This window comes from Corythoichthys intestinalis, chromosome 17, assembly GCF_030265065.1.
Source record: "Corythoichthys intestinalis isolate RoL2023-P3 chromosome 17, ASM3026506v1, whole genome shotgun sequence".
NCBI lineage: Eukaryota > Metazoa > Chordata > Actinopteri > Syngnathiformes > Syngnathidae > Corythoichthys > Corythoichthys intestinalis.
This window is the reverse complement of record NC_080411.1, coordinates 39,736,118-39,753,330: the sequence shown is the minus strand read 5'-3', so window position 1 is coordinate 39,753,330 and position 17,213 is coordinate 39,736,118. Positions and strand designations below refer to the sequence as shown.

The following is a 17,213-nucleotide window of genomic DNA, read 5'->3' as shown; positions in this document are numbered from 1 at the left end:
GGCATGGCTCAGTGGTAGAGTAGTTGTCCCCTAACCCTGAGGTTGTGGGTTCATTTCTCCACCCTGATGAACTCATCTAAGTGTCCTTGAGCAAGACACTGAACCCCATGTTGCTCCTGGTGCTGCGTCACCAGTAGGTGGATGGTGAGATAGTGTAAAGCGCCTTGAAAGGTGGAAAAGCGCTATATAACTATAACACCATATATATAATGTATTTTTTATTTTAGCACTCCTGTGATTCCATACGTTCGGCCATAACTGCCACAGACAGTCAATTTTTTTTTTTTTTTTTTTTTTTTTTTCAACAACAATGAAGAATTTTACTATTCGAAAGGCAGTTTGGAATAAGGCTGCGTTCCAATCACGGTTTGTGTTGCCCTCACTTACTTGCCCTAAGCACTTGCTATGACGTCACACTGAGGCCACTTGGAGGGCAGAGGGAAAGTGGGCGGAGGGGGAGTGAAAGACGTAAATGGAACACACCTGCCCTCGTTCACTCACAGACAAGAAAATCATGGAATAACCACAAGGTGTTGAAGTAGCACTATACTGCCTATTTCAAATCAATAGGGCCTCCAGAAATTCTTCATTGAGGTGGCCAAATGGGGCCACTTAAAACCTTGGGGTGGCTCATCAAAAAACAAAACCCACAATTTTAGGTTTTTACTAAGTTGTAGTATTAAACAGGTCAGTATAAAATTGTCAGAAAGACTTCAAGACACACCTTCTGATATACTTTTGTTGATGGTGTTATATTGTTTATTGTATACTATTATATTGTGCTAATGTACATAGTCCATAATAGTCCAGTCAAAATTTTGAGTTCCACAGCTACTACAATCTGACATTATACTGGCGAGTGGGGTGACCAGTGGGGTAGCCAACAAATTTATTAGGGGGAGTGGTGGCCAGGCCTCGCCACCCCCTGGTGGCACCATTATTCTACATTGCACAAAATATCATGTCAATAAACCGGAGAAGTATTCCGTGCTTGATGGCAATACGTTGGTACCTGGGAATCAGAATTATAAGTTTTGTATCAAATTTTATTTGGGCATTTCATTATTTATTTATTTATAGGTCTATAGCTTACAATATGTAAACAGATGCGTTGTTCAAATACATTTAACCTATTTGAAGTTTAAGTTCAGTCCTCCCAACGCCATTTGATTGACAGACCATTCCTTTCATTAAAAGCAAAATAGAAAAGGCAAGCGAAATAAAAACATCAATGACAAAAAGTAACTTTAGTTTTTATTTATTCATTTATTTCTTTTTATGTTAATTTATTTTATTTTTTTATTTATTTTGGCACTCCTGTGATCCCATACGTCCTGCCATAACTGCCACATACAGTCAAGTGGGCGAGGGCGCATAAAACCGTTATTGAAACGCAGCCATGGCATGACATTCCCTATAGCGTAGCCCATCTAGTGGATGTTTAACGCAGCCCCAACCACTAGTACTACTACTACTACTACTACTACTACTACTGTGCCTTAAGTCAAGGGCGTAGGTTTGGTCTCAATATTGGTAGGGACGATATAACAGCACAACCTGCATGTACATTTTTTGCTGGGGATGGGACATTAATAAAACCAAACAGACTGGGTGAACGGCGGTCAGGGCTACATTTCTCACCAAAAGAACCTAATTAATTGATAGGCTATTGATGGTCAATCCATCAGCCAATCAAATGTGCATTCAACAAGTGATAAGGGGGTGAATGTAAGTCTGAACATAATGAAAATAATTCACTGAATAATGGTAGGGTCAATTCTATCGTTACAACTAGTGTTGCACCGATACCATTTTTGGGGCCCGATACCGATACAGATACCTGGCTGTGCAGTATCTGCCGATACCGATACCATTCCGATACCACTCTGTTTGCAAAAAAAAAAAACCTAAAAAAAACATACATGTATATGTGTGTGTGTACGTATAAGGGATGCAACAATACAGTTAAGTCACGGTTCGGTACGATTTTCAATACAATTCAATACATTTAATGCTCTGAAACAAAATACAACTGTTATTTTTTATTTTTTATTTTTTGCTAACAAGCAAAAATAACAGTGCCATCATATAAACAAGCATTTTAGTGCATAATATTTATGTGCTTACTTCTTACTGAGCTGTAGAAATTTTGTATATAAGTGCTGAGAACAATCTTTACTGTTTGTAAAGTGGGGCACACTGTTGATTGCTGCAGCTCTGTTGGCAGCTATATTTACCATATAAGCAAAACATCCTACTTGTGGTCCGAGTCCATCTGTAACATGTACTGAATTAACAGTATTTGCAACATTATCTATAGTCACTGGTATGGATTGATTTGGCCTGCTTAACTTCCATTCAGTCATGGCGGTTTCTAATTCATCAATGTAGTATATGGACTAGGCGTCGCTCTGGGCTCACGCAGCTAATGGCATGGGATTTAATATTGCACATCTAGGTTTCTATTTGATGATATCTAGTGTGTGCGCGTGAGAGTTGGCATGGGATCTAACATACTACATCAAGGTTGCTATTTGATGATATCTAGTGTGCGCGCTGCGCCGCTAGAGTGTTTTCTGGCCACAGAAGTCACTTCTGCTCATTACTGCACAACACCAGCATATGACATTTGACTTTCATAAACAGAACGAGTTTGAAGTACGGCACTCTTAATTTGCCACTCATTGTTCATCATGAAACCATGAGTTTGCTTAGTCTCCCACGGTCTTAACCTTTCTGATCCCATCGGCGCTACAACAACAGGCGTTAGCTTACACATGCTAATCGTTTGTGAATGCCATGTTAGATGAGCAGCGTAACATCGTGGACATGCGTTGTAGTTTACATCCTTAATAATGAAAACGAAGGTGTTAATTTCGTTAGGTAATTTCGAGACAAAGACATACAAATGTCATGCATCGGGATTTGGGAAGTTAGCTCACGTGGGGAGGACAGTACATTTGCGTCCAAGTGATGCCAGTAGATGGTATCTGCGCCCTAAATGTTGGTACTCGTCGATACCGATACCACCAATTCGGGCCGGATCGGCTCCCCCTGCCGATACTGGTATCGGTATCAGTGCAACTTTAGTTACAACATATAGGAAGACAGTCTAAATGACCTATATAACTGACACATTATATGATGCAAATGAGATTGCTTAGAAGTTGGTGGGGACAATTTGAGCATCTTGAAAAGTTGGTAGTGTTTTGTCCCTACCGTCCCTATGCAAACCCACACCCTTTCTTTAAATGAAAATTGTTTTTAAACAGGGCATTCATTAAAGGTGCGCCTTATTCTCCGATGCGCTTTATAGTGTGGAAAATAGGGTAGTACAGAATAAGTTTGGCAGAAAATAGCTTTAAAAAATGAGATGAATTCAACAGCTTTTTTTCAGTGTATTCTTGGTTAGTGCTGCACCGATGAGGATACTCATATCGGTACCGATGCCGCACCAAATAACGTCATCTATATCGGCGAGCACTAAGAAATAACGTGCCGATGCTGCAGAATATGCACTTTTCGAGATGTATTTTCCAACCACTGGTCACCCCTCCCAAGATTGTTGGGATAAACAGTACCTGAAGTGAAGTCAGGAGCTCGCTGCTCACAATTGGGGCCAAAAGTACCAGTCTGGCAGGCACACTTGCACTCAGTACCAGAGAGAAAAGCTCTTGCATTGTTAGGACAAGCAGCACACTTGCAGGGATCAAACTCTTGCATGTACTGCAACAACGCTTTTCTAAGGTTCCTCCTCTTCGTGACAGCACAGGGGATCCCCTGCACTAGATCTATTATTGACTGCGTCTGGATAATTACAAGCGTTAAATTGAGTTGACAATTTTAATTGAATTAAATGCATTCCATGTGTTTGAATTCTATTTTTTTAATACAACCTTGAACTCAACAATAGCAGGATTATCAAGAACAGACTTAGCCCAGTTTTTGTAAGAGTTTCGATCAGGAGCCGGGCCCTGCCTCTCCCAGGCCAGAGATGCTGCCTCTCTGGTTCGTCCACCTTTCACAGCAGAATAAGACTTCTCTGCTGCCTGAATGTATGAACCTACGCCAGACAAGAAAGGGCAACAATACATTATGCTGACAACAGGCTTTCCAAGGAAAAAAAAAAACATATTGTCATTGTGTAGCAAAAACCATTATATTTTTGAGTCATTTTGCTGTCAGAGCACATTGGTAGAGGCCTTTGTGGAGTGTAGAGGACAACTGTCCATTTAGTCTCTCGTCCAAGACAGCCTTTAACATGGTCCTCTGATTCACCTGTTGGAGATGAACTTTGAAAAGTGTCTTTGCACAAAGAAAATGTTTTTAGAGCAAAGAGTAGAAAGTTACACAGTGGACGAGTGGATTACCTGACCTAAATCTCATTGAGCATGCATTTCACTTCATAACAACAAAGGAATATGTTTACATAAGGGAATCAAAGTAAGACTTTTATTTATTAATATTGAAATTCAAACTTTAACCGCTATTTTAACACTGGGTGTCTTTTGACCTTTGACTTATAGTACCTGAACTGGTCAATTCCTCTCGGTTGTACTGGTAGAGCAGGTCATACAGGCCCCCTAGTGTCCCTGAGCTGTAGTAGTGTGTTCCAAAGAGCTGAAAGATGTTTCTGTACAGGGCATAATTGTACTGCAGGGGAAGGTCATGAAGGAACTTGAGGAAAGGTCCAGACAAAACCAAATCACTTGGGTCCCTAACTTTGAATGTGGACACAGGTAGAACCTGGTGCACCCGTAAAAACAGGGAGTCCTAACAGGAGAAAACATTTATCTACATTTAAGAAACATGATTGGTACAGTAGAATTATCATTCATTTCTGTGATTGGGAGAGTTATTTCAAAAATTTATTTCCGTATACAGGTAGTCCACGGGTTACGAACGAGTTCGATTCCTACACTGGCGACGTAATCCAAATTTCTGCGTGAGTCGGAATTAAGCCTTATCGTACCCCTACATACCCCCTAAATCTCAAAATAACTATTCAAAATATGTATTATACGTCATTCTACTGTCCTCGCCAAGACGTCGGACCTAAGTCCTAGCTAGACAGGGAGCTAAGCTCGGAAATGACAATTGTCAGATGTCCGTGTGTTTTGCTGACTTTAGCCAGCTGCTCATGAAATCAGTTTCATCTTCAATAACAGCAATTCAAATTTATATTATTATATCTATTTAATAGGGCTGTCAAAATTATCGCGTTAACGGGCGGTAATTAATTTTTTAAATTAATCACGTTAAAATATTTGACACAATTAACGCACATGCCCCGCTCAAACAGATTAAAATGACAGAACAGGGTCATGTGCACTTGTTACTTGTGTTTTGTCGCCCTCTGCTGGCGCTTGGGTGCGACTGATTTTATGACCATGAGAATTGTGTAATTATTGACATCAACAATGGTGACCTACTAGTTTATTTTTCGATTGAAAATTTTACAAATTTTATTAAAACAAAAACATTAAGAGGGGTTTTAATATAAACTTTCTTTAACTTTTACTAACATTTATCTTTTAAGAACCACAAGTCTTTCTATCTATGGATCGCTTTAACAGAATTTTAATGTTAATGCCATCTTGTTGATTTATTGTTGTAATAAACAAATACAGTACTTATGTACAGTATGTTGAATGTATATATCCGTCTTGTGTCTTATCTTTCCATTCCAACAATAACTTACAGAAAAATATGGCTTATTTTATAGATGGTTTGAATTGCGATTAATTACGATTAATTAATTTTTAAGATGGCGGGACATCCTGTACTACCAAAACACCCGATAACAAAAACAATTCTAAGTTTGATAGCTTGGTGCCTCTCAGACAGTAAGGCACGCCCAACCTCCCACCTCAGTTGCTTCATAAACTATGACCCAGCAATGGTGACACACAAACTTGACCGCCCAAATCGGCAACAGAAGAAAACCCAAACACTTCCCTCTTCCTGTCCATGGCCCGCCCCGCGAGAGCCTTCAAAACGACTGAATGCTTAACTAATTATTGTCATTTTTTCTCGGGAACCTTTTATTGACTTGTGATATGGTGATCCCGAGTCTCCTCCTCGCCTGGGTCTGTCGCTGTTTTGCCTTGCCGTTTGATCACTGTCGACCTGAATAAATTGCCTAAGCCTTCTTCCAGCTTTCAAAATGGATTTAATACTAAGGGCTAACACTAAGGTGAACGAGCGGAGTTTGGCCTTTTGGCTGGATTGTCAGGGTTTTGCCGGCCCAGGTCGTTGGAGCTGTGCCAGCGCGGGTCTGGCGGTTCGGCTGGCGTGATTCCGGCAATCTGTCTAAGAGGTCAGATTCCTTCAACTGATTTGCGTTATAATACACAAGCACCTTTATTTCCAATATAAAAACTCCAACACGCACTGCTGGTGAAATGGAGCGCTGCCTTTGTAGTAGCCTAGTAGCAGTATGTAAACCATCCAGCATGCGCGTGTACTGCCATTGTGCACGCCTAGTATGGAGAAAAAGCACGAGCATGACAAATTTGGATCGAAATGGCTGTTTTTGGATGGAAAAACTAAACAATATCTTCAGCAACCCCTGCTGTGAGTGACTTCCACCACCCCTGACGTCATGACCCGGGGACTACCTGTAGTTACTGGTTACTGCCAACATGTTTGATCGTGAAGAAGCTAGTCATTTGTCATTAGAATGGAGTTAGGTCAAGCAGTTGAAGAGGTCATTGGTGTTTCTCTCACTCACTGTTTTCTTTGAGGCTTCGAAGGAACTTTTTGATGTGACATGAGAAGTCAAAGAGTGGAAAAAGGGCCAAAAGTTCCGTTTTCTCTCTTCTTCTGTGGAAATTGAGTTCTTCACATTAATTGAGTCAGAGTGCAGGGGTTGGGGATCTGTGCTGAAGTCTTCAATCACACCAACCTCCATGAACACAACAAGAACAATACAATAAACAACTTTATGAATTAAAGCTTAAAGTTTTAATTGCTAACCAAAAACAAATGTTGAACCTATTTGTTAAATACTGCAAATCTTCCGACGTTCCGAAAATACCAATGCATAATAGAGAAGGAGGTATTTCAGGTTACCTTAATATCAAAGTTTTCAAAGTTATGAGGTATCCGATGGTAAAGTAACGTGCTTGGAGGTCTCCTGATGATGCAACTTCCTCCCATAAACATGTTGTCCAGGACTGCCCCCCTTGGCTCATTTGCAAATACATCAAACCTTTGAAGAATATATCAGTGAGCAGAAAAATCATTACCAATTTTAACATGTAAAAAGAACAAAATAAGGCAGAGAAAATGAGTTAGGAAAAAATGTTTGTGTTAACATCATCCCTATTTTTGCAAAACATTTGCCTCTACGGGCTTCTGAGTTGGGCTGTCTCTGGCCTGTGTTAGCTCTGGGGGAGAATCAATCAAGATAACAGATTTGTGTTTTAGTTTCAACACCTGGATGAATGCAAAATGTTGTTCAGTGCAACTGATATTCATGTTGTTGTAATTTTTTTATAAGTAGGGGTAGGCACTTGACAGAAAGGAATTTAATTTATTGAGACAACTAGAAGAAATATGGGAAATTCTTGCCAAACCAAGCAGTGATGTATTGTTTTGACCTTTGACCTACCCATTCCCCACAAGGTCAGCACCAGGAGCAGCTCTCTTCTCGGCTGGGCAAACAACTTTAAAGTCACGACAGTCCCTCTCATCAGTGTTATCTTCACAGTCATTCTGTTTATTGCAAGTTAGCGTGGCATTGATGCAGCGTCCTGCAACAGAGAGGTTTAATCTGGATAAAATTTAAAGAATAATGTAGTTTCAAAGAAGGCATATATGTACACCACAATATATATCCAGTTTAATCTACACAAAATCTTCCATAACCCTCTATCTATAAAATGAAAATGTATAACAGTGAATAATGGAGTAGATGAAACTGACAGAGTGGGTAGAGTAGCCAAAGACGCATGTAAAATTAGTGTTACTTCAAAATAATATTACCCAAGTAAAAGTAGTCATCCAATAAATGTACTCAAGTACAAGTAAAAAAGTATTTGGTGAAAAGAATACTCAAGTCATGAGACATGTGTGATAAAATAATTATTAAATGGTTACTAAATATTTGCTTTTACCAATGAAGGCTCACAACAAAGTAGTGATTGCTAAAATACGAGGGGCATTCAAAAAGTAATGCACTCAAGTGCATTGCTCGTACAGGATTTTACCAATCTTGTTTATACTGTATTTGGCACAAACATGAGAGAGCACACCTTTTTGCTATTGTTATCCCTATATTGCCAAATGTATCACATTTGGTACACCTAAAATTTCATGATTTTGAGACTAATTCAGAATTTTGACAGTTCTTTTTGAAAAAATATGATGGATTCAAGTCAACACATGCATCAGCAGGTTCCATGGAAAATTAAACAGGATTTAGCAAGGATTATAAATATCAGAGTGCTTACAACACATATTCATTTTTGATTTTTCTTTTTACAAATCTGAAAAAAAGGTTTCATTAAGACCTTATTTCCAAATTTTGTGATTCTATGACAATTGCTTCATATTGCATTAAAGGGATAAATGTGTTATTCTTATTTTCAGATTTTTAAAGCTTAAGGTAGCTGCCCCTCTTGAAGCTCGTCAGAAACAAAGAGCTGTAATCGAATTCCTTGTTGCAGAGGGAGAAACCCCTCTGAGGATTCACAAGTGGCTGGAAAATGTCTACAAAGATGATACCATAGACTATAGTACTGTAAAAAGATGGGTACAGCGATTTAAAAACAGTACTGAAGACCATGAAGAGGTGGGTAAATCCAGCATAGCCGATAAACCCCGTAGTGGTCGCCCATCCACCTCTGTCAATCCTGACAACAACATTTAAGATGATGACTTAGTTTAAAGTGATCCTCTGATTTAAATACATGTAGGCTCTAATAAACCACAATTGTTCTCTTGTACTAAAATATGTTGTTAGAAACACATAAAATGTTAAATCAATGGCAGTATTTTATAATATTTAGTCCATATTTTGACCGTTAGTTGGCGCCATGGTTTGCGGGCTCGCAGTGATGACGTCACTGGTATCTTTCCGAATGTGTAGCGTGTTCAACAATTGCTTATTGCTGCCTAAACTCGCGAAGTAAAATGCCACGATGTGCTGCTTTTGGATGCAATTTCCAGTCAAATGGAAAAAAGGGGAGTGAAGTGAGTGGTCAAGGTGGAATTATTACTTTTAGTGAATAAATGTGCATAAGTGGAAGCTTCTCCCCCTTTTTGGTCCCTGTATGCATGTATCCTACCTACCACACGTTACAACTGGCGCCCGAACATTTTTCCTGGATCCTCAGCCAAGTAAGGGTCCCATCGCGTCTGCAATAATGGTTTTGGATCTGTCCATTTATTTTTATCCGTCGGTCCCACAGCGGCTTTTCGGATCAGTCTATTTTGTGGAATCGACGGCCTAATCGCGGCTGCAATGTTGCCATGGGATCGGTCTAATTCCTGGATCTTCGAGTGAGTAAAAAACGCGGATTTGGATTAGTATTGCTATCTTTTTTGTTGACTATTCTTCGTGGGAGTTTTCCCCAAATCATACTAAATAATTAAAGCACTATGGCACGCTACAGTGACGACAGTGACTCTGACGTGGACCTTACAACAATGTTGGAGTTCGTCGGGGAACGCGTGTTTGCGTACTGCTGAGCTCCCGAGTGAAGAGTGGTCAAGGTGGAGATATTATTTTTAGTGAATAAATGTGCATAAGTGGAAGCTTCTCCCCTTTCTGGTACTTTTATACACGTATCCTAGCTACCACGCGTTACAATGTACAAGACCTGGATTACACAAGGTGTGCTCTTTGGCCTGTACTGTATGTAAAGCACACGACAGCTCTGGATGCTAACAATTTACATAATTATATTGGGAAAACGTTTGAAAATGCAATATGCTTACCTTGAATATCTGCTAATAAAACCGGAGCTCCCGAATCCCAACAGCATGCACTCTCGCTCCCAACCGGAGTTCCCAACAGGACTCTCTCGCATCACCAGTTTTGCCCAACTTTTGTCTTATCATGTATTTGCTGCACGTATTTTTCCCTGAAACTCGTCTTGTGACTGACCGACAGTGCTGTCCTGCGCTTCACTTTTCAGATCTGGTTCAAATAGGAAGGGTAGAACTGACGACATGTTGGGAAAGCTAACGAGTGACAAGCTGGAATTTCGGCATTCGGGGCCAGTGACGTCACGCAGTGCGACGTAACAAGAATGGCGACCTATGACTTAAAATAATTTTACAAACTTTATTAAAACAAAACATTAAGAGGGGTTTTAATATCAAATTATTATAACTCATACTAACATTTATGTTTTAAGAATTACTTGTCTTAAAAATAAAGGATCCCTTTAAGATAAAAAAATCTGAAAATGAGAAAAATATATAATAATATAACAATCGCAAAAAGGTGTGTCTTATCATGTTTGTGCCAAATATAAACAAGATTAGTAAAATCCTGTATGAGCAATGCACTTGAGTGCATTACTTTTTGAATGCCCCTCGTAGTATGTTCCATGACTGATTGCAGTAAAGAAAAATTTTAGCGATTCATAACTATAAACATGTTTAGTTCTTGATAAAACTGCCTTGTCATTCTGACTAGTTTAAACCAGCCTAGGTTCCACAGTTCAACTTTGAGGACTAGCCACAGACATTGGGTAACCAAACTGTCTGGGACAATTAGGAAATCATATTGTTGAATTTTATTACTTGCCAAATGCTATTGCTTCATGAAATGTATTTGAGGAGATAATTATAAGTTGTTTGCTCTAATCAGTTGCTGCTCGCAATGAAGAAATGCTTCTCCTTTCATTGATAAACAACAGAGAAGGTTGAGACCACTTAAAGTGCGAAACTGTACTCGACTACGATAGAATGGTCATGAGCTGCTTATACCATTGTCACATTTGAATTTGTCTCTGCAGTCAATTGGTGCCAACTTGCACTCTGAGGCAGGATAACAGGGTCTCTCTTCCATCAGCGCTACATTGCATGATGCACCACCAAACTGGGATGGAGTTTGGATGGACCTGGTCCGTAACTATGACATCAACAGACAAAAAGCAAAATACATTGTTGTATTTCTTTTTTTAACAGGCCCACCTGTAAATACAGTATACCTGATATTTACAATGTACACTACAGTGTCTGTTTACGCCAATATACAGTGTTTAATAATGAAGTGAATTAATACGACTTTTTTTTGTTTACTTTAACATGATTTAAAACTGAAATATCCTAGCAAGGGAACTTCTTGTACGGGTTTTGGAATATGTCTTGCCTGTTTCTTGGCACAGGGTGAGCAGTCAGACCAAGGCCCAAATTCTGTCAGCACACAGTTTATAGGACAAGCCTGCATATTACAAGCCCTCTTGTCATCTCTTTCGCATAACTGACGACAACTGCTCCTCCAATAGTAATCGTCATATTCAAATTTCCTGTCAAATAATTAACAACAACACAAATACAGTATTTCTCATTTAAATCCATGTTCAACCTATTTCGTTTCGTTTTGTATGCGATTCACCTATGTCTGCTCTGTGTGCCATGGTTGCATGTCCGTGAGCAGGCAGTCCATGAGCCCCAGGGGTACCGTTCACAGAAACAAGACAGAACAGCAGATATTAAGCTGAGGAGATGGAGCAACAGGAGCAAAGTAGTAGGAGGGGACATCAGGAAAGCTCCAAGAAAGGTTCTGGAGGAAAATAAGATATAATTGAACTTCTAAAAAGTAAAAACCAGAAATCACAAAGTATGATTTTTTTTTTTTTTAACAATTCAACCCTCGTGAGGAAAAGCGGCATGGAAAATGAATGAATAAATGAATGAATATTTGTGTGATACAGCTGCAATGAAGTATTTGAACACCTGAGAAAACGAATGTTAATATTTGGTACAATAACCTTTGTTTGCAATTACAGAAGTCAAACATTTCCTCTGGTTTTTCACCAGGTTTGCACACACTGCAGGAGGGATCTTGGTCCAGAGTGAGTTTGAGTTTGAGCTCCCTCCAAAGGTTTTCTATTGGGTTTAGATCTGGAAACTGGCTAGACCATGCTAGAACCTTGTTATGTTTCTTACGGAGCCACTATTTGGTTTTCCTGGCTGTTTGCTTCGGGTCATTTTCATGTTGGAAGACCCAGGCACGACCCATTTTCAATGCTCTGACTGAAGGAAGGAGATTGTTCCCCAAAATCTAACAATACAGGGCCTGAGTCATCCTCTCTTTAACACAGTGCACTCTTCCAGTCCCATGCACAGAAAAACATCCCCCAAAGCATGATGCTACCACCTATATGCTTCACAGTAGGGATGGTGTTCTTGAGCTAGTACTCATCATTATTCGTCCTCCAAACACAGTTAGTGGAATTACAACCAAAAAGTTCTATTTTATTCTCATCTGACCACAAAACCTACTCTAATGACTCCTCTTTATCATCCAAATGGTCATAGGCAAACTTAAGATGGGCCTTGACATGTGCTGGTTCAAGCAGGGGAACCTTTCGTGCCATGCATGATTTCAAACCATGACATCTGGTATATTACCAACAGTAACCTTGGAAACGGTGGTCCCAGGTCTTTTCAGGTCATTGACCAACTCCTGTCGTGTAGTTCTAGGCCACAGGTGTCAACACGATTCCAGAAAGGGCCAAGTGGATGCAGGTTTGCTTTCCAACCAATGAAGAGGACACCTTTTCACCAATCAGATCTTTTACATGTGTAATCAGTTCAACTTTGTCAGGTGCTGCTTGTTTCAGCATGAAGTTCATTGGTTAAACTCTCTGTGCGGTATTGGTTGGAACAAAATCCAGCACCCACTTTGCCCTTTCTGGAATCGGTTTGACACCTGTGTTCTAGGCTGATTCCTCACCTTCTTAGGATCATTGAGACGCCACGAGGTGATATCTTACATGGGGTTCCACACCGATAAAGATTGACCGTCATGTTTAGCTTCTTCAATTTTGTAATGATTGCTCCAACAGTGGACCTTTTTTCACCAAGCTGCTTGGCAATTGCTCCGTAGCCCTTTCCAGCCTTGTGGAGGAGAACAATTGTGTCTCTGTTGTCTTTGGACAGCTCTTTGGTCTTGACCATGTTACAAGTTTGAGTCTTATTGATTGTATGGGGTGGACAGGTGTCTTTATGCTGCCATGGACCTCAAACAAGTGCATTTGATTCAGGATAATACATGGAGTGGAGATGAACTTTTAACTGACGGACTAACAGGTCTTTCAGGGTCACAATTCTAGCTGATAGGTGTTCTAATACTTATTTGCAGCTGTATCACACAAATAAATTGTTAAAACTCCATGCATTGTGATTTCTGGATTTTTCTTTTTAGATTATCTCTCTCACAGTGGACATGCACCTACGATGAACATTTCAGACTCCTCCATGATTTCTAAATGGGAGAATTTGCAAAATAGCAGGGTGTTCAAATACTTATTTTCTTCACTGTAGGTATTTCTAGATTTTTTTAAAAATTTATTTATTGATACACACCCTTGTCCTGTTTATAATGATTCTGAATACAACACAAATTTTATACATGCTAAAATATAATTGTGATTATAGTTTTTTATTAACTACAAACAACCAGGCACTGATGCTATTACTAATATTTGCAGCTACAATATTAATAAAAATAACGAACCAAAAAATAATAAATGATAACAAAAAAATGAATATAATTCATAGCAAATTTGAGAATATAACCAAAATCAAACCTTGCAGTAGGGTTTGCTATGTATATATACTAAACTGTGGTTTTAAATCAGTTTAATACACGACAAACAGCTGGTTCAAATAAAGTGTGACTATGAATATTGACTCACCATAAAAAAAGGTCCCTTTGTTAACTACGAACTGCTGTGTATAAGATCCTTTCTCCACTGCAAGCAGAGCTTAAACTGAAACGTTTGTGTTGACAGATATATACAAGGTGCAAAACCTCCCTCCGGAATTCCACCCGGGATCCAAGTTGTTTTGGACCAAGTTTCCTCTAATCACTCATAAAGGAAAAAACATTTTTGATAACAAATTCCAAACATGAAGCATCTGTTCTTCCAAATTACGTAAATAAAACACAAGTGGAGTTTCCCGTTTGCAACATGCACTCCAGATGTTTTGTGTTAAATTTTGACACTTTCACATTTTGTCTGAAAAGAAAATGTATCCTTCTGGACTTGCACAATCTTACATTCCCACAATGGTTGTATGCAAATTTATGAAACATTTGTAAGAAAATTGTGAATCAAATCAGTTACACATACAGTAGGTAAAGAAAAATGTCTTCCTGAATGATTAGAAAACTTTATTCACATTATAAAATTAAGCTGTACATACATAGCTGTTGCATTTCTACATTGAAGGACACAAACTGCACGATACATGCTGTGATAAAAACTATGTACTGTATATACAAAGGTATGAAAAAAGATCTGAACCTTCTGGAATTTCTCAAATTTCTACATTTAACCACCATCGAATATGATCTGATCTTTGTCAAAACCACACAGAGGAAAAAACAGTGTCTGCTTTTACTAAAACCACTCAAACATTTATAGGTTTTCATATTTTAATGAGGATCTTATGCAAATAATGACAGAAGGGGGGAAATGAAAGTAAGTGAACCAATACATCTATTATTTTGCAGCTGCACACCTCTTTGGCAGCAATAACTTCAACCAGACGCTTCCTGTAGCTGCAGATCAGTCTGGCAAATCGATCAGGACTAATCTTGGCCCATTGCTCTGCACGAAACTGCTGTAGTTGAGTCAGATTCCTGGGATGCCTGGCATGAGTCACTGTCTTTAAGTCATGCCACAGCATCTCAATGGGGTTCGAGTCTGGACTTTGACTTGGCCACTCCGGAACGTTTGTGTTGTTCCAATCTGAAGTTCATTTATTTCTGTGTTTTGGATCATTGTTTTGTTGCGGCATCCATCCTCTTTTTAGCTTCAACCGTCTGACGGACAGCCTCAGGTTTTCCTGCAAAACATTCTGATAAACATTTGAATTCATTCTTCCATTAATGATTGCAAGTTGTCCAGGCCCTGAGGCAGCAAAACAGCCCCAAAGCATGATGCTCACTCCACCATGCTTCATGGTGGGGATGAGGTGTTGATGTTGGTGAGCTGTTCCATTTTTCCTACACACATGACGTTGTGTGTTACTCCCAAACAATTCAACTTTGGTTTCATCAGTCCACAAAATATTTTGCCAAAACTTCTGTGGAGTGTCCAAGTGCCTTTTTGCGAACATTAAACGGGCAACAATGTTTTTTTTTTTTTTTTAGACAGCAGTGGCTTCCTCCGTGGAGTCCTCCAATGAACACCATTCTTGGCCATAGTTTTACAAGTAGTTGAAGTGAGTACAGGACTGTGCCAGTGATTTCTATAAGTATTTAGCAGACACTCTAGGGTTCTTTTTTTAACCTCTCTGAGTATTCTGCGCTGCACTCTTGGCGTCATCTTAGGTGGATGGCAACTCATTGGGAGAGAAGCAACAGTGCCAAACACTCAATTTGTAGACAACTTCTCTGACTGTCAATTGATGAACATCCAGACTTTTAGGGGTGGTTTTATATCCTTTCCCAGCTTTATACAAATCAACAATACTTGATTGCAGGTCTTCAGATAGCTCTTTTGTAATTGTTTGGTAAAAATTGGTTTCAATTGCTTTTTAAGTCTCCTGAAGCAGAGGTATCACTTACTTATTTTTTTCCCCTTCTTTCATTGTTTGCATGCTGTCCTCATTAAAATATGAAAACCTATTAACGTTTGGGTGGTTTTTGGTAAAGCAGACACTGTTTTTTCATCCGTGTGATTTTGATAAAGATCAGATCACATTTGATGATTATTTTATGCGAGAATTCCAAAAGGTTCAAATACTTTTTCATACCACTGTATCACATTGAAAAGAAAGTTTGCACATAAACACAAACTTTACAAATGACAATACAACACATTGCATTTACATTCAGTGGGAAAATGACTCTAGTATAACAGACTGGTGTTAAGAGTGATTATTGTCTTGGAATGGAATTTTTCCATTCTGTGTGTGGGTGGCCCCTTTCAAAGGAAAAAGACATTTTGGCATGCTGCATTTATGAAAACAATTGCAAAGTGTACTAATGTCCACTAGAGGGAGCAATAATTAATTCACCCATGCATATTAGAAAACTATCATGACAGAATTAAATCTTAATCAATGAATGAAGACTTAGACTATTAACGCTCAGTGTCTCTAGAGGGAGAAGGACAGAGCCAGCGTGTTTTCTTTTAACTCCTATTTGCCGGAACGTTTTTCTTCTTTTTTTACGAGACCATATGACCTTAAACTACTGACTTGAAAGGGCAAAAGTTGTGATTATTGAAATGAAATGTCATGCTGAAAAATCTTGCAGTTTGAGACATGTCATTGTCGATAGGAAAGCACCAAATAGACCAAGCAACCAATACGTGCATCTATACTCCAAAAGTGAAATCAAAGATGAACAACAACTACAAAAAAGGACATTTAAAATATTAAGTTATATTTTCCATTCATACTCTCAAAAATGAAACACATATTTGGAACCATTAATCAACATAACACTGATACGCTATGTTGTCCGTAGTGTGCATCTGCTGTGAGACATCCAGTATCTGGGACATAACACTGTGTATTGTGACATACTTAATGACAGGACACAAGCACAGTGAGGAAACAAGTAAGAAAATTATATAATGCTTGTGCATAGGCCAAATATATACAATATAATCCATATATGTTGAAAACTGAGTGACTGATGCAAAAATAAATGCCTTTTATCCTCCTGGAAACAGAACAAAAGCCCAAAAGGCTGACCTAAGCGAAATATTGTACTAGTTTGTGGAACAAAATAGCCATCTATCATTAATGTTGACAGAATACCTACTGATCAGGAACTACAGACAAAAGAATGATCAAAAGTGTTGATATACAGTACATGATGAATCAAGTTTGAAATGTTAACCAGACACCATGCAGCAGAGTCCAGGGAAGCGTCTCTTCCTTTGTCGGACCAGCGGGTGTGGAGTCAGATTCAACAAGCTGCTGTCGTCTATGAAAAACAGCAATTGAGTTAGAACATTATGTAAAACACAGTGGCAGTTCAGTATATATACAAAATAAACTTTTTA

General features: G+C 39.0%; 1 protein-coding gene across 2 annotated transcripts in view; it reads right to left on the bottom strand.

Annotated features, from left to right (window-relative positions):
* Nucleotides 1–17,213, bottom strand: part of c6 (complement component 6) — a 54,067-nt gene that overhangs the window by 17,353 nt on the left and 19,501 nt on the right. Inside the window, exons 1-11 of one of the 2 annotated variants that reach the window (XM_057818302.1) lie at nt 13,884–14,037; nt 11,576–11,743; nt 11,330–11,486; nt 10,945–11,089; nt 7,616–7,757; nt 7,075–7,213; nt 6,734–6,907; nt 4,530–4,773; nt 4,156–4,278; nt 3,897–4,063; nt 3,582–3,807 (exon numbers count right to left, since the gene is read on the bottom strand). In XM_057818302.1, the coding sequence (XP_057674285.1) occupies nt 3,582–3,807; nt 3,897–4,063; nt 4,156–4,278; nt 4,530–4,773; nt 6,734–6,907; nt 7,075–7,213; nt 7,616–7,757; nt 10,945–11,089; nt 11,330–11,486; nt 11,576–11,721 (1,663 nt within the window). In that variant the 5' untranslated portion in view covers nt 11,722–11,743; nt 13,884–14,037. Of the gene's footprint in view, nt 1–3,581; nt 3,808–3,896; nt 4,064–4,155; nt 4,279–4,529; nt 4,774–6,733; nt 6,908–7,074; nt 7,214–7,615; nt 7,758–10,944; nt 11,090–11,329; nt 11,487–11,575; nt 11,744–13,883; nt 14,038–17,213 lie in introns of those variants that run through there. The other variant, XM_057818303.1, reaches the window with a different exon arrangement.